The following is a 22,948-nucleotide window of genomic DNA, read 5'->3' on the forward strand; positions in this document are numbered from 1 at the left end:
GACTGAGCTGGGAGGGAGAGAGAGAGACTGAGGAGGGAGGGAGGGAGAGAGAGAGACTGAGCTGGGAGGGAGGGAGAGAGAGAGACTGAGCTGGGAGGGAGGGAGGGAGGGAGAGAGAGACTGAGCTGGGAGGGAGGGAGAGAGACAGAGCTGGGAGGGAGAGAGGGAGGGAGGGAGAGAGACTGAGCTGGGAGAGAGAGAGACAGCTGGAAGGGAGGAGGGAGGGAGAGAGGTACAGAGAGAGAGAGAGCTCAAAGACATTGCTCCTGCATTTTTAACAAAAAATATAGATTTAGAGTTAGATAAAGTAGGATTTTTTGGCAGGGACATATACAGGATGCTACCCTCCACAACATAACCTTCATTCCAAACCAAAACTCTGCAACTTGATTTTGGACGGAATTACCTGGAAAGCTTTCTACTACCAAGGATTACTATTCTCAAACTATACAGCAAATGCTCTGGCAAACAAACAGAAACCTGAAAACACCATCCAACCTGGAACTGAGTGAGTAATGTTTAGTATGAAGCTATTTTTCACTTTCAAAAACCAAGAAGAAAAATACATTACAATGATATCTTTTATTTTATAAGGACTGAATGCTAAGGCTACCAAGCTTAAGCTTGCCACAAAGAGATACAATTTCAATTAGCACTGACGTGAGAGGTGTCAAAGCCCTTGAGCCCAACAATGGCAGGAGAGTCGTACAGTCTACCCCAACTAAATGGAGAGGCCTTAGAAGCACCCCCCCACTGTTCAGAGGTCATTAAAATACAGTACCCTCTAAATGTAAAAAACGACAAGACACGAAAAGAGTACAAATTTAAACTTATTTTGGGGAAGCACGAGACACTTTTTGCTGATTTGTATAAAAATGGGAACATAAGCAACCTTATCTTCCACACAGACCATCCCCTGGCATGGCACAGTGCTATACTAGCACACTACCCCTCTGTTAAGAGGGGGGGGTGTTAGCGACGGGTGGAAACTCAGGATACTGGACAACGAGGACTCTGAGTCGTCTAATATTAATCTCTATAAATCTGGAACCGTTTCGGTTCAAGGCAACACCAAACAGTTCCAGCTGGACTTTCACCTAATCAAAGAAATAGCTCAGCAGGAGAAGCTCTCCCTTGAGAAAGATACCCCTACCCCGAGCGGGTCAGACCAGACCTCTTCATTAAATAACCCCACAGAGCAACCCCAAGCAGAAAGTCAACTTCCCAGCACAGAGTACTACTCCCTAATTGAAATGAAGGATAAATTCACCCAGCTGGAGGTAAGGCAGGTGGAGCTGGAACAGCAGGTGAACACACTCCAGTCAGCACAGACCCAGACAACAGTCCAGCACAACAACACCCCCTTAACTAGACCTGGAGAGCTGCAGGTAGAGAGAGACATGTCTGCACTCTGGACTGTGGTGAGACAACATCAACAGGAGAAAGAGCAGGAGCAGGAGAAGAACAGAGCACTAGAGGAGAGGATCAGAGTGCTGGAGGAGAAGGTGAGAACGATGACGGGTGACATAGAACAACCCATTAGAGAACAGCCCACCTCAGATCCTGGCCAAAGTCTCGACACCGCAGCAGAACAGTACACCCTAGACCCTGACCATAGCCTCGACATCACACCCAGACAAACAAATGAAGAACCCCAAGCCCTGGGGACCCCAACCCCTCTGAGCAACCCCCCAGTCAGACACCCTGATAGCCCTCATGACGACCCCCCCACACCCACTGAGGACATACACAAGCCACAGATTGTACTCCTTATGGACTCAAACGGGAAATACATACAAGAAAATAAACTTTTTCCAAAACACACAGTGTCTAAACTCTGGTGTCCAAACACCCAGCGCGCCCTAGACCTTCTGTCTGAGGACCGACTAGGATCACCCAGCCACATAATAATACACACAGGCACAAACGACCTGAGAACACAGCAGGAAAGGGTGGCCACATCACTCAAGGGAGTGATAGAAAAAGCTTATTCTACTTTTCCCAACGCACAAGTGGTTATCTCAACCCTGTTACCACGAAAAGACTTCCACCCTGCTACCATACAGCGGGTAAACGCAAGTATTTCCCGTGACTGTACATCAAAACCAAATGTCTTCCTGGCCCACCACTCCACCCTGGACGTGAACAGCCTTTATGACCAGGTCCACCTATACAAGGCAGCAGTGCCCACCTTCGCCCGGACCCTAAAGGATATCGCCCTCAACCGCAGACCCAACACCTCACACAGGATCAACAGACACCCCGCCCAGACCAGCGAGACACTCTCCCAGACCTGCGGGACCCCCCCCCCCCCCCCGGACCTACACATAGAGGACCCCCGCAGAGAGGACCTACATCCAGACCACAGCACCATCAACCACACCTACACCCCCACCCCCACCAATTAACTCCCCCCCAAGTCAACCATGCCCACACCCCATTTAGGCCCCCTCAGATCAGACCTATGCCCCCCACTCCCACAAAGAGGGCCTCAACATGAAAGTCACACATACGCCCAGGCCGTGAGCAGGCAAACAGGCCCAACACCCACTCTTACACTAGCCCAAGCCAATGGCATGTACCAGATGCTCAGCAGGCTCTGCTCACAATTACTGGCCTGAGGCCAAACCACACAACCAACAACATTAGACACTTTATGGAACACAAAGCCTTCACTATTTCATCCTGGAATATCCAAGGCCTGAGGTCATCTGCCTTTGGCCTAAAGAGCAGGAATCTGGACTTCACCAAAGAAATCGGAAATACAGACATTGTCATCCTACAAGAAACATGGTATAGAGGAGACGGACCCACTGGTTGCCCTCTAGGTTACAGAGAGCTGGTAGTCCCATCCACCAAACTACCAGGTGTGAAACAGGGAAGGGACTCAGGGGGTATGCTAATTTGGTATAGAGCAGACCTAACTCACTCTATTAAATTAATCAAAACAGGAACATTTTACATTTGGTTAGAAATTCAAAAGGAAATTATCTCCACTGAGAAAAATGTCCTCCTGTGTGCTACCTATATCCCCCCACTATAATCCCCATACTTTAATGAAGACAGTTTCTCCATCCTGGAGGGGGAAATCAATCATTTCCAGACCCAGGGATATGTACTAGTCTGTGGCGACCTAAATGCCAGAACTGGACAAGAACCTGACACCCTCAGCACACAGGGGGACAAACACCTACCTGGAGGTGACAGCATTCCCTCCCCCATATGCCCCCCTAGGCACAACTACGACAACATAACCAACAAAAACGGGTCACGACTCCTGCAGCTCTGTCGCACACTGGGTATGTACATAGTCAATGGTAGGCTTCGAGGGGACTCCTATGGTAGGTACACCTATAGCTCATCTCTTGGCAGTAGTACTGTAGACTACTTTATCACTGACCTCAACCCAGAGTCTCTCAGAGCGTTCACAGTCAGCCCACTGACACCCCTATCAGACCACAGCAAAATCACAGTCTACTTGAACAGAGCAATACTCAATCATGAGGCATCAAAGCCAAAGGAACTGAATAATATTAAGAAATGCTATAGATGGAAGGAAAGTAGTGTTGAAACCTACCAAAAAACAATTAGGAAACAACAAATTCAATCCATTCTAGACAACTTCCTGGACAAAACGTTCCACTTTAATAGTGAAGGTGTAAACTTGGCAGTAGAAAACCTAAACAGTATATTTGACCTCTCAGCTTCCCTATCAAATCTAAAAATCTCTAACAGAAAACCAAAGAAAAGTAATAACAGTGATAAATGGTTTGATGAAGAATGCAAAAACCTAAGAAAGAAATTGAGAAACCTATCCAACCAAAAACATAGAGACCCAGAAAACCTGAGCCTATGCCTTCACTATGGTGAATCACTAAAACAATACAGAAATACACTACGGAAAAAGAAGGAACAGCATGTCAGAAATCAACTCAATGTAATTGAAGAATCCATAGACTCTAACCACTTCTGGGAAAATTGGAAAACACTAAACAAACAACAACACGAAGAGCTATCTATCCAAAACGGAGATGTATGGGTAAACCACTTCTCCAATCTTTTTGGCCCTATAACAGAGAACAAACAGCAAAAAAATATACATGATCAAATGCAAATCTTAGAATCAACTATTAAAGACTACCAGAAGCCACTGGATTCTCCAATTACATTGAATGAACTACAGGACAAAATACAAACCCTCCAACCCAAAAAGTCCTGTGGTGTTGATGGTATCCTCAATGAAATGATAAAATATACAGACCACAAATTTCAATTAGCTATACTTAAACTCTTTAACATCATCCTTAGCTCTGGCATCTTCCCCAATATTTGGAACCGAGGACTGATCACCCCAATCCACAAAAGTGGAGACAAATTTGACCCCAATAACTACCGTGGGATATGCGTCAACAGCAACCTTGGGAAAATCCTCTGCATTATCATTAACAGCAGACTAGTTCATTTCCTCAGTGAAAACAATGTACTGAGCAAATGTCAAATTGGCTTTTTACCAAATTACCGTACGACAGACTACGTATTCACCCTGCACACCCTAATTGACAAACAAACAAACCAAAAACAAAGGCAAAGTCTTCTCATGCTTTGTTGATTTCAAAAAAGCTTTTAACTCAATTTGGCATGAGGGTCTGCTATACAAATTGATGGAAAGTGGGGTTGGGGGAAAAACATACGACATTATAAAATCCATGTACACAAACAACAAGTGTGCGGTTAAAATTGGCAAAAAACACACACATTTCTTTCCACAGGGCCGTGAGGTGAGACAGGGATTCAGTTTAAGCCCCACCCTCTTCAACATATATATCAACGAATTGGCGAGGGCACTAGAACAGTCTGCAGCACCCGGCCTCATCCTACTAGAATCTGAAGTAAAATGTCTTCTGTTTGCTGATGATCTGGTGCTTCTGTCACCAACCAAGGAGGGCCTACAGCAGCACTTAGATCTTCTGCACAGATTCTGTCAGACCTGGGCCCTGACAGTAAATCTCAGTAAGACAAAAATAATGGTGTTCCAAAAAAGGTCCAGTTGCCAGGACCACAAATACAAATTCCATCTAGACACCGTTGCCCTAGAGCACACAAAAAACTATACATACCTCGGCCTAAACATCAGCGCCACAGGTAACTTCCACAAAGCTGTGAACGATCTGAGAGACAAGGCAAGAAGGGCCTTCTATGCCATCAAAAGGAACATAAAATTTGACATACCAATTAGGATCTGGCTAAAAATACTTGAATCAGTTATAGAACCCATTGCCCTTTATGGTTCTGAGGTCTGGGGTCCGCTCACCAACCAAGAATTCACAAAATGGGACAAACACCAAATTGAGACTCTGCATGCAGAATTCTGCAAAAACATCCTCCGTGTACAACGTAAAACACCAAATAATGCATGCAGAGCAGAATTAGGCCAATACCCGCTAATTATCAAAATCCAGAAAAGAGCCGTTAAATTCTATAACCACTTAAAAGGAAGCGATTCCCAAACCTTCCATAACAAAGCCATCACCTACAGAGAGATGAACTTGGAGAAGAGTCCCCTAAGTAAGCTTGTCCTGGGGCTCTGTTCACAAACACAAACAGACCCCACACAGCCCCAGGACAACAACAACAACAACACAACTAGACCCAACCAAATCATGAGAAAACAAAAAGATAATTTCTTGACACATTGGAAAGAACAAACAAAAAAACAGAGCAAACTAGAATGCTATTTGGCCCTAAACAGAGAGTGACTGACCCAAACTTAAGGAAAGCTTTGACTATGTACAGACTCAGAGAGCATAGCCTTGCTATTGAGAAAGGCCGCCGTAGGCAGACCTGGCTCTCAAGAGAAGACAGGCTATGTGCACACTGCCCACAAAATGAAGTGGAAACTGAGCTGCACTTCCTAACCTCCTGCCAAATGTATGACCATATTAGAGACACATATTTCCCTCAGATTACAGCGATCCACAAAGAATTCGAAAACAAACCCAATTTTGATAAACTCCCTTATCTACTGGGTGAAAAACCACAGTGTGCCATCACAGCTGCAAGATTTGTGACCTGTTGCCACAAGAAAAGGGCAACCAGTGAAGAACAAACACCATTGTAAATACAACCCATATTTATGTTTATTTATTTTCCCATTTGTACTTTAACTATTTGCACATTGTTACAACACTGTATATATACATAATATGACATTTGAAATGTCTTTATTCTTTTGAAACTTCTGAGTGTAATGTTTACTGTTAATATTGATTGTTTATTTCACTTTTGTTTACTATCTACTTCACTTGCTTTGGCAATGTTAACACACGTTTCCCATGCCAATAAAGCCCTTAAATTGAATTGAATTGAGTGCTGGGAGGGAGAGAGAGAGACAGAATTCGAAAACAAATCCAATTTTGATAAACTCCCTTATCTACTGGGTGAAAAACCACAGTGTGCCATCACAGCTGCAAGATTTGTGACCTGTTGCCACAAGAAAAGGGCAACCAGTGAAGAACAAACACCATTGTAAATACAACCCATATTTATGTTCATTTATTTTCCCATTTGTACTTTAACTATTTGCACATTGTTACAACACTGTATATATACATAATATGACATTTGAAATGTCTTTATTCTTTTGGAACTTCTGAGTGTAATGTTTACTGTTAATATTTATTGTTTATTTCACTTTTGTTTACTATCTACTTCACTTGCTTTGGCAATGTTAACATACGTTTCCCATGCCAATAAAGCCCTTAAATTGAATTGAATTGAATTGACAGAGCTGGGAGGGAGGGAGAGACAGCCTGACACCTGGAGATAGGACCTGCAGGAAGGGCGTTGCTCTTCCTTTCCTGCTCTCTCATTCGCTGACTCATTCTCATGTTCTAATGTTGTTTTAGTCTTGCTCTACGTCTTTACCCTTTAGGAAACCATGAGGTCTCAAATTAATTTCAGAAGGCTTTAACATTATTCTATTTCTTCCAGGGTGGATCCGGTACGCTGAGCGTGTTCTGGGTAGTCTGGTCACTCCTCACATCTGTACGGCCAGGTCTCCTCAACAGATCATGGGTTGTCTGGTTAAAGAGTACTTCACCAAACAACAGGTCGACACTTTCATGTGTTATAACAACCCATCCCATACGATTCAATGAAACTCATAACAACATGTGAATAGTGATTGATCCCACACTACTCATGTGTTATAACAGTGTTATATCAACTCAGGTGAATAGTGTTTTATTTGTGTGCTTGTAGAAGCTGAGCCCAGACAAGCTGTACCATATCGTGGTGGCCCCGTGCTTTGATAAGAAACTGGAGGCGGTCAGAGAGGAGTTCTACAACAGTCTACTGGAAAGCAGAGATGTGGACTGTGTCCTCACATCAGGTACTACGACTCCCTTCTCTCTACCTCTATATCTATCCTCTCTACCTCTATATTTATCCTCTCTACCTCTATATCTATATATATCCTCTCTACCTCTATATCTATATATATCCTCTCTACCTCTATATCTATATATATCCTCTCTACCTCTACCTCTATATCTATATATATCCTCTCTACCTCTATATCTATATATATCCTCTCTACCTCTATATCTATATATATCCTCTCTACCTCTATATCTATATATATCCTCTCTACCTCTATATCTATATCTATCCTCTCTACCTCTATATCTATATATATCCTCTCTACCTCTATATCTATATATATCCTCTCTACCTCTATATCTATATATATCCTCTCTACCTCTATATCTATATATATCCTCTCTACCTCTATATCTATATATATCCTCTCTACCTCTATATCTATATCCTCTCTACCACTATATCTATATATATCCTCTCTATATCTATATCTATCCTCTCTACCTCTATATCTATATATATCCTCTCTACCTCTATATCTATATCTATCCTCTCTACCTCTATATCTATCCTCTCTACCTATATATCTATATCTATCCTCTCTACCTCTATACCTATATCTATCCTCTCTACCTCTATATCTATATATATCCTCTCTACCTCTATCTATATATATCCTCTCTACCTCTATATCTATATATATATCTCTACCTCTATATCTATATATATCCTCTCTACCTCTATCTATATATATCCTCTCTACCTCTATATCTATATATATATCTCTACCTCTATATATATATATATCCTCTCTACCTCTATATCTAAATATATCCTCTCTACCTCTATAATATATCTATCCTCTCTACCTCTCTATCTATACAGTGAGGGAAAAAAGTATTTGATCCCCTGCTGATTTTGTACATTTGCACACTGACAAAGACATGATCAGTCTATAATTTTAATGGTAGGTTTATTTGAACAGTGAGAGACAGAATAACAACAAAACAATCCAGAAAAACGCATGTCAAAAAATTTATGAATTGATTTGCATTTTAATGAGGGAAATAAGTATTTGACCCCTCTGCAAAACATGACTTAGTACTTGGTGGCAAAACCCTTGTTGGCAATCACAGAGGTCAGACGTTTCTTGTAGTTGGCCACCAGTTTTGCACACATCTCAGGAGTGATTTTGTCCCACTCCTCTTTGCAGATCTTCTCCAAGTCATTAAGGTTTCGAGGCTGACGTTTGGCAACTCGAACCTTCAGCTCCCTCCACAGATTTTCTATGGGATTAAGGTATGGAGACTGGCTAGGCCACTCCAGGACCTTAATGTGCTCCTTCTTGAGCCACTCCTTTGTTGCCTTGGCCGTGTGTTTTGGGTCATTGTCATGCTGGAATATCCATCCACGACCCATTTTCAATGCCCTGGCTGAGGGAAGGAGGTTCTCACCCAAGATGTGACGGTACATGGCCCCGTCCATCGTCCCTTTGATGCGGTGAAGTTGTCCTGTCCCCTTAGCAGAAAAACACCCCCAAAGCATAATGTTTCCACCTCCATGTTTGACGATGGGGATGGTGTTCTTGGGGTCATAGGCAGCATTCCTCCTCCTCCAAACACGGCGAGTTGAGTTGATACCAAAGAGCTCGATTTTGGTCTCATCTGACCACAACACTTTCAGCCAGTTCTCCTCTGAATCATTCAGATGTTCATTGGCAAACTTCAGACGAGCCTGTATATGTGATTTCTTGAGCAGGGGGACCTTGCGGACGCTGCAGGATGTCAGTCCTTCACGGCGTAGTGTGTTACCAATTGTTTTCTTGGTGACTATGGTCCCAGCTGCCTTGAGATAATTGAGAAGATCCTCCCTTGTAGTTCTGGGCTGATTCCTCACCGTTCTCATAATCATTGCAACTCTACGAGGTGAGATCTTGCATGGACCCCCAGGCCGAGGGAGATTGACAGTTATTTTGTGTTTCTTCCATTTGCGAATAATCGCACCAACTGTTGTCACCTTCTCACCAAGCTGCTTGGCGATGGTCTTGTAGCCCATTCCAGCCTTGTGTAGGTCTACAATCTTGTCCCTGACATCCTTGGATAGCTCTTTGGTCTTGGCCATGGTGGAGAGTTTGGAATCGGATTGATTGATTGCTTCTGTGGACAGGTGTCTTTTATACAGGTAACAAACTGAGATTAGGAGCACTCCCTTTAAGAGTGTGCTCCTAATCTCAGTTTATTACCTGTATAAAAGACACTTGGGAGACAGAAGTCTTTCTGATTGAGAGGGGGTCAAATACTTATTTCCCTCATTAAAATGCAAATCAATTTATAACATTTTTGACATGCGTTTTCTGGATTTTTTTGTTGTTATTCTGTCTCTCACTGTTCAAATAAACCTACCATTAAAATTACAGACTGATCATGTCTTTGTCAGTGGGCAAACGTACAAAATCAGCAGGGGATCAAATACTTTTTTCCCTCACTGTATCTATCCTCTCTACCTCTATATCTATATCTATATATATCCTCTCTACCTCTATATCTATCCTCTCTACCTCTATATCTATATATATCCTCTCTACCTCTATATCTATATACAGTGGGGAGAACAAGTATTTGATACACTGCTGATTTTGCAGGTTTTCCTACTTACAAAGCATGTAGAGGTCTGTAATTTTTATCATAGGTACACTTCAACTGTGAGAGATGGAATCTAAAACAAAAATCCAGAAAATCACATTGTATGATTTTTAAGTAATTAATTTGCATTTTATTGCATGACATAAGTATTTGATACATCAGAAAAGCAGAACTTAATATTTGGTACAGAAACCTTTGTTTGCAATTACAGAGATCATACGTTTCCTGTAGGTCTTGACCAGGTTTGCACACACTGCAGCAGGGATTTTGGCCCACTCCTCCATACAGACCTTCTCCAGATCCTTCAGGTTTCGGGGCTGTCGCTGGGCAATACGAACTTTCAGCTCCCTCCAAAGATTTTCTATTGGGTTCAGGTCTGGAGACTGGCTAGGCCACTCCAGGACCTTGAGATGCTTCTTACGGAGCCACTCCTTAGTTGCCCTGGCTGTGTGTTTCGGGTCGTTGTCATGCTGGAAGACCCAGCCGCGACCCATCTTCTTACTGAGGGAAGGAGGTTGTTGGCCAAGATCTCGCGATACATGGCCTCATCCATCCTCCCCTCAATATGGTGCAGTCGTCCTGTCCCCTTTGCAGAAAAGCATCCCCAAAGAATGATGTTTCCACCTCCATGCTTCACGGTTGGGATGGTGTTCTTGGAGTTGTACTCATCCTTCTTCTTCCTGGTCCTCTGTAGCTCAGCTGGTTGAGCACGGCGCTTGTAACGCAAAGGTAGTGGGTTCGATCCCCGGGACCACCCATACACAAAAATTTATGCACGCATGACTGTAAGTCGCTTTGGATAAAAGCGTCTGCTAAATGGCATATTATTTATTATTTATTTATATTCCTCCAAACAGACCAAAAAGCTCTATTTTTGTCTCATCAGACCACATGACCTTCTCCCATTCCTCCTCTGGATCATCCAGATGGTCATTGGCAAACTTCAGACGGGCCTGGACATGCACTGGCTTGAGCAGGGGGACCTTGCGTGCGCTGCAGGATTTTAATCCATGACGGCGTAGTGTGTTACTAATGGTTTTCTTTGAGACTGTGGTCCCAGCTCTCTTCAGGTGATTGACCAGGTCCTGCCGTGTAGTTCTGGGCTGATCCCTCACCTTCCTCATGATCATTGATGCCCCACGAGGTGAGATCTTGCACGGAGCCCCAGACCGAGGTTGATTGACCGTCATCTTGAACTTCTTCCATTTTCTAATAATTGCGCTAACAGTTGTTGCCTTCTCACCAAGCTGCTTTCCTATTGTCCTGTAGCCCATCCCAGCCTTGTGCAGGTCTACAATTTTATCCCTGATGTCCTTACACAGCTCTCTGGTCTTGGCCATTGTGGAGAGGTTGGAGTCTGTTTGATTGAGTGTGTGGCAGGTGTCTTTTATACAGGTAACGAGTTCAAACAGGTGCAGTTAATACAGGTAATGAGTGGAGAACAGGAGGGCTTCTTAAAGAAAAACTAACAGGTCTGTGAGAGCCGGAATTCTTACTGGTTGGTAGGTGATCAAATACTTATGTCATGCAATAAAATGCAAATTAATTACTTAAATCATACAATGTGATTTTCTGGATTTTTGTTTTAGATTCCGTCTCTCACAGTTGAAGTGTACCTATGATAAAAATTACAGACCTCTACATGCTTTGTAAGTAGGAAAACCTGCAAAATCGGCAGTGTATCAAATACTTGTTCTCCCCACTGTATATCCTCTCTACCTCTATCCTCTCTACCTCTATCTATATAATCTCTATAGCTATCCTCTCTACCTCTATCTATATAATCTCTATAGCTATCCTCTCTACCTGTATATCCTATCTTGCTCTATATCTATCCTTTCTAGCTCTGTCTATCCTCTCTACAGTCGTATGAAAAAGTTTGGGCACCCCTGACAATTTCCATGATTTCCATTTATAAATAATTGGGTGTTTGGATCAGCAATTTCATTTTGATCTATCAAATAACTGATGGACACAGTAATATTTCAGTAGTGAAATGAGGTTTATTGGATTAACAGAAAATGTGCAATATGCATCAAAACGAAATTAGACAGGTGCATAAATTTGGGCACCCCAACAGAAAAATCACATCAATATTTAGTAGAGCCTCTTTTTGCTAAAAGAACAGCCTTTAGATGCTTCCTATAGCCTTTAATGAGTGTCTGGATTCTGGATGAAGGTATTTTGGACCATTCCTCCTTACAAAACATCTCCAGTTCAGTTAGGTTTGATGGTTGCCGAGCATGGACAGGCCGCTTCAAATCATCCCACAGATTCTCAATGATATTCAGGTCTGGGGACTGGGATGGCCATTCCAGAACATTGTACTTGTTCCTCTGCATCAATGCCCGGGTAGATTTTGAGCAGTGTTTTGGGTCGTTGTCTTGTTGAAATATCCAGCCCCGGCGTAACTTCAACTTTGTGACTGATTCTTCAACATAATTCCCAAGAATCTGCTGATATTGAGTGGAATCCATGCGACCCTCAACTTTAACAAGATTCCCAGTACCGGCACTGGCCACACAGCCCCACAGCATGATGGAACCCCCACCAAATTTTACTGTGGGTAGCAAGTGTTTTTCTTGGAACGCTGTGTTCTTTTGCCGCCATGCATAACGGCCCTTGTTATGATCAAATAACTCAAGCTTTGTTTCATCAGTCCACAGCACCTTATTCCAAAATGAAGCTGGCTTGTCCAAATGTGCGTTTGCATACCTCAAGCGACTCTACTCTGTTTGTGGCGCGTGTGCAGAAAAGGCTTCTTCCGCATCACTCTCCCATACAGCTTCTTCTTGTGCAAAGTGCACTGAATTGTTGAACGATGCACAGTGACACCATCTGCAGCAAGATGATGTTGTAGGTCTTTGGAGGTGGTCTGTGGGCTGTTTTTGACCGTTCTCACCATCCTTCGCCTTTGCCTCTCAGATATTTAACTTGGCCTGCCACTTCTAGCCTTAACAAGAACTGTGCCTGTGGTCTTCCATTTCCTCACTATGTTCCTGACAGTGGACACTGACAGCTTACATCTCTGCGATAGCTTTTTGTAGCCTTCCCCTAAACCATAATGTTGAACAATCTTTGTTTTCAGGTCATTTGAGAGTTGTTTTGAGGCCCCCATGTTGCCACTCTTCAGAGGAGAGTCAAAGAGAACAACAACTTGCAATTGGCCACCTTAAATACCCTTTCTCATGATTGGATGCACTTGTCTATGAAGTTCAAGGCTTAAAGAGCTCACCAAACCAATTGTGTGTTCCAATTAATCAGTGCTAAGTAGTTACAGGTATTCAAATCAACAGAATGACAAGGGTGCCGAAATCTTTGCATAGCTTATTTTTCACATCTGATTTAATTTCATACAACTTAATATTGCTACACTAAAAATCTTTGTCTGGACAATACCCCAGTACTCAGATTTTATTAGAAAATGAATGGCATGCCACTGTGATCATTTTCTGTGACGACAGAGTAAATTATTATGCAGACAAACTTTTTCATACGACTGTACCTCTATCTGTCCTCTGTAGCGCTATATAGATTCTCTCTATATCTATATATATCCTCTCTACCTCTATATCTATATATATCCTCTCTACCTCTATATCTATATATATCCTCTCTACCTCTATATCTATATATATCCTCTCTACCTCTATATCTATATATATCCTCTCTACCTCTATATCTATATCTATCCTCTCTACCTCTATATCTATCCTCTCTACCTCTATATCTATATATCCTCTCTACCTCTATATCTATATATATCCTCTCTACCTCTATATCTATATATATCCTCTGTACCTCTATCTATATATATCCTCTCTACATCTATATCTATATATATCCTCTCTACCTCTATATCTATATATATATCCTCTCTACCTCTATATCTATATCTATCCTCTCTACCTCTATATCTATATATATCCTCTCTACCTCTATATCTATATCTATCCTCTCTACCTCTATATCTATATATATCCTCTCTACCTCTATATCTATATATATCCTCTCTACCTCTATCTCTATATATATCCTCTCTACCTCTATATCTATATATATCCTCTCTACCTCTATATCTATATATCCTCTCTACGTCTATATCTATATATATCCTCTCTACCTCTATCTATATATATCCTCTCTACATCTATATCTATATATATCCTCTCTACCTCTATATCTATATATATATCCTCTCTACCTCTATATCTATATCATCCTCTCTACCTCTATATCTATATATATCCTCTCTACCTCTATCTATATCTATCCTCTCTACCTCTATATCTATATCTATCCTCTCTACCTCTATATCTATATATCCTCTCTACCTCTATCTCTATATATATCCTCTCTACCTCTATATCTATATATATCCTCTCTACCTCTATATCTATATATATCCTCTCTACCTCTATATCTATATCTATCCTCTCTACCTCTATATCTATATATATCCTCTCTACCTCTATATCTATCCTCTCTACCTCTATATCTATATCTATCCTCTCTACATCTATATCTATCCTCTCTACCTCTATATCTATATCTATCCTCTCTACCTCTATATCTATATATATCCTCTCTACCTCTATATCTATATATATCCTCTCTACCTCTATATCTATATATATCCTCTCTACCTCTATATCTATATCTATCCTCTCTACCTCTATATCTATATCTATCCTCTCTACCTCTATCTCTATATATATCCTCTCTACCTCTATATCTATATCTATCCTCTCTACCTCTATATCTATATATATCCTCTCTACCTCTATATCTATATCTATCCTCTCTACCTCTATATCTATATATATATCCTCTCTACCTCTATCTATATCTATCCTCTCTACCTCTATATCTATATCTTTCCTCTCTACCTCTATATCTATCCTCTCTACCTCTATATCTATATATATCCTCTCTATATCTATATCTATCCTCTCTACCTCTATATCTATATCTATCCTCTCTACCTCTATATCTATATATATCCTCTCTACCTCTATATATATATCTATCCTCTCTACCTCTATCTATATCTATCCTCTCTACCTCTATCTATATCTATCCTCTCTACCTCTATCTATATCTATCCTCTCTACTTCTAGCTCTATATATATCCTCTCTACCTCTATATCTATATATATCCTCTCTACCTCTATATCTATATATATCCTCTCTACCTCTATATCTATATATATCCTCTCTACCTCTATATCTATATATATCCTCTCTACCTCTATATCTATATCTATCCTCTCTACCTCTATATCTATATATATCCTCTCTACCTCTATATCTATATATATCCTCTCTACCTCTATATCTATTCTCTCTACCTCTATATCTATATATATCCTCTCTACCTCTCTATCTATATATATCCTCTCTACCTCTACCTCTATATCTATATATATCCTCTCTACCTCTATATCTATATATATCCTCTCTACCTCTATATCTATATATATCCTCTCTACCTCTATATCTATATATATCCTCTCTACCTCTATATCTATATATATCCTCTCTACCTCTATATCTATATCTATCCTCTCTACCTCTATATCTATATATATCCTCTCTACCTCTATATCTATATATATCCTCTCTACCTCTACCTCTATATCTATATATATCCTCTCTACCTCTATATATATATATGTCCTCTCTACCTCTACCTCTATATCTATATATATCCTCTCTACCTCTATATCTATATATATCCTCTCTACCTCTATATCTATATATATCCTCTCTACCTCTATATCTATATATATCCTCTCTACCTCTATATCTATATCTATCCTCTCTACCTCTATATCTATATATATCCTCTCTACCTCTATATCTATATATATCCTCTCTACCTCTACCTCTATATCTATATATATCCTCTCTACCTCTATATATATATATATCCTCTCTACCTCTACCTCTATATCTATATATATCCTCTCTACCTCTATATCTATATATATCCTCTCTACCTCTATATCTATATATATCCTCTCTACCTCTATATCTATATCTATCCTCTCTACCTCTACATCTATATATATCCTCTCTACCTCTATACAGCGCCGCGAAAAAGTATTTGCCCCTTTCTGATTTTCTATATTTTTGATACTGAATGTTATTAGATCTTCAACCAAAACCTAATATTAGATAAAGGGAACATGAGTGAAGAAATAACTCAACAATGACATACTTATTTCATTTATTTCATAAACAAAGTTATGCAAATGCCCCTGTGTGAAAAAGTAATTTCCCCCTTACACTCAATAACTGGTTGTGCCACCTTTAGCTGCAATGACTCCAACCAAACGCTTCCTGTAGTGGTAGATCAGTCTCTCAAGTCGCTGTGGGGGAATTTTGGCCCACTCTTCCATGCAGAACTGCTGTAACTCAGTGACATTTGTGGGTTTTCAAGCCTGAACTGCTTGTTTCAAGTCCTGTCATCTCACTTGGGATTTGGTCTGGACTTTGACTAGGCCACTCCAAAACTTCAGATTTGTTGCTTTTTAGCCCTTTTTCATTGTAGACTTGTGTGTTTTGGATAATTGTCTGGCTGCATGACCCAGCTGCACTTCAGCTTCAGCTCACAGATGGATGGCCTGACATTCTCCTGTAGATTTCTCTGATACAAGGCAGAATTCATGGTTCCTTCTATTAAGGCAAGTCATCCAGGACCTGAGGCAGCAAATCATCCCCAAACCATCACACTACCACCACCATGCTTGACCGTTGGAATGAGGTTCTTACTGTGGAATGCGGTGTTTGGTTTCGCCAGGGATAATGGGACCCATGTCGTCCAAAAAGTTAGACTTTTGACTCATCTGTTCATAGAACATTCTTCCAAGGTGCTTCCAGGTGCTTTTTGGCAAACTTGAGTCAACTTTTGGGACGAGATGGGTCCCAATTATGTCTGAAGAAAACCAAACACTGCATTCCATATAAGTTGTCTGTTGTTATAGTGTGAGACTGAATCCGTGTGTGTCCCAGGGGAGGTGTTCCTCCTGATGGAACGGATGAAGATGTCATTAGCAGACCTGGACTCCGTCCCTCTAGACAACGTGTGAGTGTTTCCCTGTTCACTGGGCTCTTACCAGGAAGTGTTTGTCGGTGCTGAATGCGAGGCTCGTTGCTCGGTGATGTGTGTACGTGATGTGTGTTTCTGTCCGTTAGGCTCAGCTACTCAGATGGTGGAATTGTCCTCTGTTTCTCTCCATGTTAGGCTGGGTGAGGCAGGGGACCCAGCCTTGGTGAGACATGAGGGCAGAGGATCGGAGGGCTTCCTGGAACACGTCTTCAAATACGCTGCTGCGGAACTGTTTGGTCTGGATGTAGACGAGATCACGTACAAGACTCTCAGGTGAGGAGGGGAGAGAGGGATGACGGGGAGAGAGAGTAAGATGGATAGAAGACCTTGAAATGAGAAAGAGGGAAGGATGAGCGCAGACCTTGGTTCAAATACACGTCTATTTGATTATTATTTTTATTGAAATACACATTTTCTGTGTATTTTTAGATAATGTGGCCCGAATCACTTAGTATTTTCAAATACTTTCCTGTAAATGGCCTACTATTTTGAAAGTATTTCCAAATGCATGATTTAAAATACCAAAACAGACCTGGGCCCGTATCCACAAAGCGTCTCGGAATAGAAAATTGGTCCTAAGTACATTTTACTCTTATTGGTCAAAATAAAAGCTGTGCATGAAGCCTCTTCAGTTATAAGAGTCACTCCTAGTAAACAGATATGTAGGACACCTCATGAGCTGTCCTAACCAGTTAAGAGTTACCAGCAGGTGTCTTGATAAAAGAAAATTGCAGTGAGTCAGTGATTCCTGCGTTACATGCAATTGCTCATCAACCCATAAATAATCTAGCCGTAACAGTATCTCTTGCACTTTTGACAATTTCACAAGGGCTATTTCACATGATATGCCTAAATACTTATAACCACTAGGCTAATAAATAAACACGTTTTTCTTTAGATTATTTAATTACCTACTTCATGTTATTTCAAGTTATCCATTTGGAACGCAACATCACGTTGTTTAAAGAATATCTCTAAATTGGGCATGCCTATAAATTGGGCAATTGAAGGCATCTATAGTGTTAACTTTGATAGTGTTACATGAAAATGACAGATCTTTCAAAACATTGTATGCAGCGTTATATTCAACATTATAAACTGGGTGGGTCGAGCCCTGAATGCTGATTGGCAGACAGCCGTGGTGTATCAGACCATATACCACGGGTATGACAAAACATTGGTTTTTACTGCTCTAATGGTAACCAGTTTATAATAGCAATACGTCACTTCGGGGGTTTGTGGTATATGGCCAATATACCACGGCTAAGGGCTGTGTCCAGGCACTCCGCGATGCGTCGTACATAAGAACAGCCCTTAGCTGTGCTATATTGGCCATATACCACAAAACCCAGAGGTGACTTATTGCTTCATTATTGGCAAGTGACTTGATGCCTACTGTGCCCAAAGCGATTTAGAGTTGTTAAATGGGCGTGACGACGAGTGTGTTGATAACGGTAATATTGTGAAAATTCCGCTTTTAACAAAAAAGGTTATACGTGGTAACATATTAGGCAAAGTGATATCAAACGTTTTACCATTACAACATTTGATGTACAGTCACATTCAGTGTGGTTGTCTGGATCGTGCTATAGAGAGTTCACAGCTGGCGATGCCTCATCATGATTGGTTATTCCCCATCATTTGCGACAATGTCAATGCGTGTCGTCACTGTCTTTCCTTACCAGCTGAGATAGACTTTTATGAGTCGATTTTACTCCTGGCTCAGAGTTTGGGAATTTTTGTTATTCTTAAAACAGGTTTTAACAGGATTCCTATGACCTTTTCTGAGATGCTTTGTAGATAGGGCCCTTGTCCAAATGCATGGGACTATATAAATATATGTATAAATACAGTTTATTTGAGTATTTTCAAATACATGCCAATATTCACTTGTGTAGTCAAAAATATCAGAATACTTACCAAATGTCTTTGAAAGTAATTGAAATACCCTAAATAGTATTTGAACTCAGGAGAGGGAAGGATGAGAGCAGAGCAGGGTAGAAAATAGGGTAGAGGAAGCAGGCTGTAAAAGAGGGAATGAATTATTTAAATATCCGATCTTCATCTCTCCCCCTGCCTCCCTCCTCTAGGAACCGTGACTTCCAGGAGGTGTGTCTGGAGCGGGATGGGGAGGTGCTGCTGCAGTTTGCATCCGTCTATGGCTTCAGGAACATCCAGACCCTGGTCCACCGCATGAGGACAGGACGCATCCCCTACCAACTGGTGGAGGTGCTCTCCTGCCCCGGAGGTAAGTCACATCTACTTCCTGGTCCTGGTTTGGTTTTGGGTAAATGTGACCAGGCAACTGTGAACCTGTTTGTGTTAGAAATTCTTGAGGCTGTCAGTGAATCTAAATCCTCAAAGGTGTGAGTGTAAAAAAACGAACTGGATGTAGAAACTAGAAAAGTGATTTAGTGTGATCTTTTATTTTATACTTTGTTTGCCCTCCGTTCTCACCCCCCTCTCTCTCCCCCCCCCCACCTCTCTCTCCCCCTCCCTCCCCCTCTCTCTCTCTCTCCCCAGGCTGTGTGAGTGGTCGTGGGCAGGCGGAGGGAGAGACAGTGGGTCGGGTGGACAAGGCCTTGGTTCAGCAGATGGAAGAGGCCTACAGCAGTCTACCAGTCAGGCTACCTGACACCAACCCTGTCCTACGCACACTCTACCAGGACTGGCTGGAGGGACAGGATTCAACGCACACCAACACACTCCTACACACACAGTACACACAGCAGACCCCCAGCCAGACACAGACACACATACAGTGGTGACACACACACACACCTCTCGTACACGCGCACACACACACACACACACACAGAAACTCAAACACACCTCAACATCCAAAAGCCCAATCAATGTAAGGGGTATCTGGACCTTGGGGGTATCACTGACCCTCTGTCTTTTAAGTAGCTCTGCAGTGGTTCCCATGGGTACCATTGTATAGGCGGGGAGGGCCAGAGGGCCTGGATGTTGTTTGTGTTCCTTTGCACCCTGCCTAAAGAATCAAGTCTGGAAAAGACCCATATATCCCAGACTTGATTCTGAACTTCCTTCAATCAACCAGAAGGTGGTGCTGTTATTCCATCTAATTAACTGCTCTAGACTGCTGTGGAGGCTGGTCCACTGTGCTTTCACAATGGAGGGGCAACCCCGGAGCCAAATATATGTGCTATGTTCCAGAGTGTCCAATGGGAAAACAATTTATCTGCCAGCAATAACCCTGAAAGGAATAATATCTGATCCAAGTGGATGAAGCAGGAAAACTATCAAACAAACTGGGTCAAGCCTGTAAGTAGGACTAGAAGTATTCTTAGTAGTGTTGCATTTCAGAGGGGGAGAAAGATCCAAACCATTCAAGTAAAACCAGTTGTACTTGTTTCAACTGTGAAATGTACACGTTGTTTTGTCTCCTGCGATTCCAAAATGCTAAATGATCAATCAATCACTAATAATGCTGGTAGTGCTGTTGTAGCTACCATTTGCAATGCATGTGTTCATCCATGTCATAAAGCACTGGAATTATCTTGGCTATATAATTTGTAAGTCGCTCTGGACAAGAGCGTCTGCTAAATGATGTAAATGTATATGATGACCATTTGAGTTACCCCTATTGGCCAGTTTATTATATACACCACCCCCTTCACAAAAATGGTTCGCTCCTACAGACAGTGAGTCACGTGGCCTTGGCTTGCTATATAAAGCAGGCAGACGGGCATCGAGGGTTTCAGTTACTGTTCGATTTAACGTTAGAATGGGCCAAAGGAGTGACCTAAGCGACTTTGAGCGTGGTATGATTGCTGGTGCCAGGCACACCGAATCCAGTATCTCTGAAATGGCAGCCCTCCTGGGATTTCCACGCATGGTTTTATTAACACTTCCTGCCCAAGATGCAGTAAACTCGATTAATGATGAAGAATTTGTAGTACTGATTAAAATGTAGCATAGTGAAAACTAAGTACATGTTTATTTCCTTTCTTCCAGGACTGATGGAATGTCCGCTACCAAGTTTTTAATTTACATGTTTATCAATGATTCTGTATCTCTCCCTTTGAAATGCTTTCTGAGGCAGGTGCCTTGGGAGTTAGTATAAAGGTACCTGAATCCAGCTGTTAAAGGAGCCCCAAATTAATTAAGGCCATTTTGTTTGTTTTTCCCCTACGTGTTTATACTGTGTTTGATTTATTGTGTGGGGTCTTTTTATTTTGGTTCTAGTGGGTTTATCACAGGTTAGACAGGATGCAATTTAAAGGGCACACATGACATTTTCTGAAGTATTTAATGTCCGAGTTTTGGTTGCACACATGTAAATTCTCTTGATACTCTCCTCTGTTCTCCCTCTCTCTCCCCCTCTCTCTCTCTCTCCCCCCCTCTCTCCCCCCCCCCCCCCTCCTCCCTCTCTCTCTCTCCCTCTCTCTCTAAAATGTACTGAAAAACCCAATGTAAACCTGATACACAAAATGTTTGAAATATCTTTAAAATAATGTCTAAGGTACAGGGAAAGAAACACTCACTTAAGGGTTTGAATGACCTCTGACCTCTGTTCTGACTTTCTGGTGAGGCCTGATCACCCTCACTAGAAAGACTAGAGACATTGGGTGAGATTTAAATGGGCTCTTTAAACACCAGATAATTAGGAAGAAGTTTATAATTGATCAACAGTCCTATGTGTGATTCGGAACAAGAGAAGGAGAGCGAGAGAGCGCTGCCCCTGAATGAGGGACACCTGTCTCTAGTCTATTTTACCATTACCTTATGGGATACAATTAAGTTAAGATAGTCATCAAGGGTTGTAATTCTAATTTTATTTGTTATTTTGATTTAACCGTCAGTGTTGTTGTTTTTTGGAGGAGGAATTACCGGTCCCCTGTGGCCCTTTGGTAAATATGCAAATAGATTTTCTTCACATGCCAGCCTGTAAAAGGAAAAAAAAATATGTTGGTAATGATTGAGAGTTACTCCAAATGGATTTAAGTTTTCCCCACCTCTAGTTTTATATGAAGAAGTGTATTGCTGTTGTTTTGTTTTTGTCTTGCTTCAATAACAAATCTTACCAGCTTGGGTCTGCTGGATGGTTGGGATTTCTCCCTAAGGATTAACCCTCTCATTCCCTGACCCTGTAACTCTGCAGTGAGATCACCAAGACGATAGGGGAGTATAAGCCAATATGGGAGGATTTTTTTTTTTTCAACTGTGTTGTTATTCTCTTTGACATTTGTTTTAGAAATCTGTATTAAGAATATTGGTAGTAGTAATAATTAGTCATACAGTAAATAATTTGTCTGGATTTCCTGAATCAGAAATGCCCTAAACTAAACTGTTGTTCTGGTCTGTCCTCTCTCGAGGTTATGGCGAATGTGACCACAGATGACCACAGTAACTCAGAAATGGCAGCCCTCCTGGGATTTTCACGCGCGACAGTGTCTAGGGCAGGGGTCTCCAACAGGTCGATCCCCAGCTACCAGTAGCTCGCAGTCCACCTACGAGTAGCTCGCCAAACAATTCCAAAATAAATGCAATTTTTCATGTGTTCCATCGCAAACTGTCATAAACAAATCTCACAAGTATCAGACACCGCAAGCTCCCAGATACTATCTAATCAAGGCAAGATTGACATTATCCCACCCCTGGTTAGCCACTATTGGCTTAAAAAGCCAAACCTAACACAGTTAATTTCCAGCAATATTACCCCAGTCTGTCTGTGTGGTGAGCGCGTTTGTCTATCACTCTGTGTGGTGAGCGCGTTTGTCTATCACTCTGTGTGGTGAGCGCATTTGTCTATCACTCTGTGTGGTGAGCGCGTTTGTCTATCACT

At 41.6% G+C, this 22,948-nt stretch overlaps 1 protein-coding gene across 2 annotated transcripts in view; it reads left to right on the forward strand.

Moving 5' to 3' along the window:
* Positions 1 to 22,663, forward strand: part of LOC311137308 (nuclear prelamin A recognition factor-like) — a 32,804-nt gene extending 10,141 nt beyond the window's left edge. For both annotated transcript variants that reach the window (XM_084171733.1, XM_084171734.1), the window contains exons 6-11: positions 6,991 to 7,109; positions 7,261 to 7,390; positions 17,040 to 17,112; positions 17,272 to 17,409; positions 19,227 to 19,384; positions 19,660 to 22,663. In XM_084171733.1, coding sequence (XP_084027859.1) covers positions 6,991 to 7,109; positions 7,261 to 7,390; positions 17,040 to 17,112; positions 17,272 to 17,409; positions 19,227 to 19,384; positions 19,660 to 19,904 — 863 coding nt within the window. In that variant the 3' untranslated portion in view covers positions 19,905 to 22,663. The remainder of the gene's footprint in view (positions 1 to 6,990; positions 7,110 to 7,260; positions 7,391 to 17,039; positions 17,113 to 17,271; positions 17,410 to 19,226; positions 19,385 to 19,659) is intronic.
* Positions 22,664 to 22,948: the final 285 nt, after the last annotated feature.

The sequence above is a fragment of the Coregonus lavaretus genome (assembly GCF_964263955.1).
Source record: "Coregonus lavaretus genome assembly, chromosome: 1".
Classification (NCBI taxonomy): Eukaryota; Metazoa; Chordata; class Actinopteri; order Salmoniformes; family Salmonidae; genus Coregonus; species Coregonus lavaretus.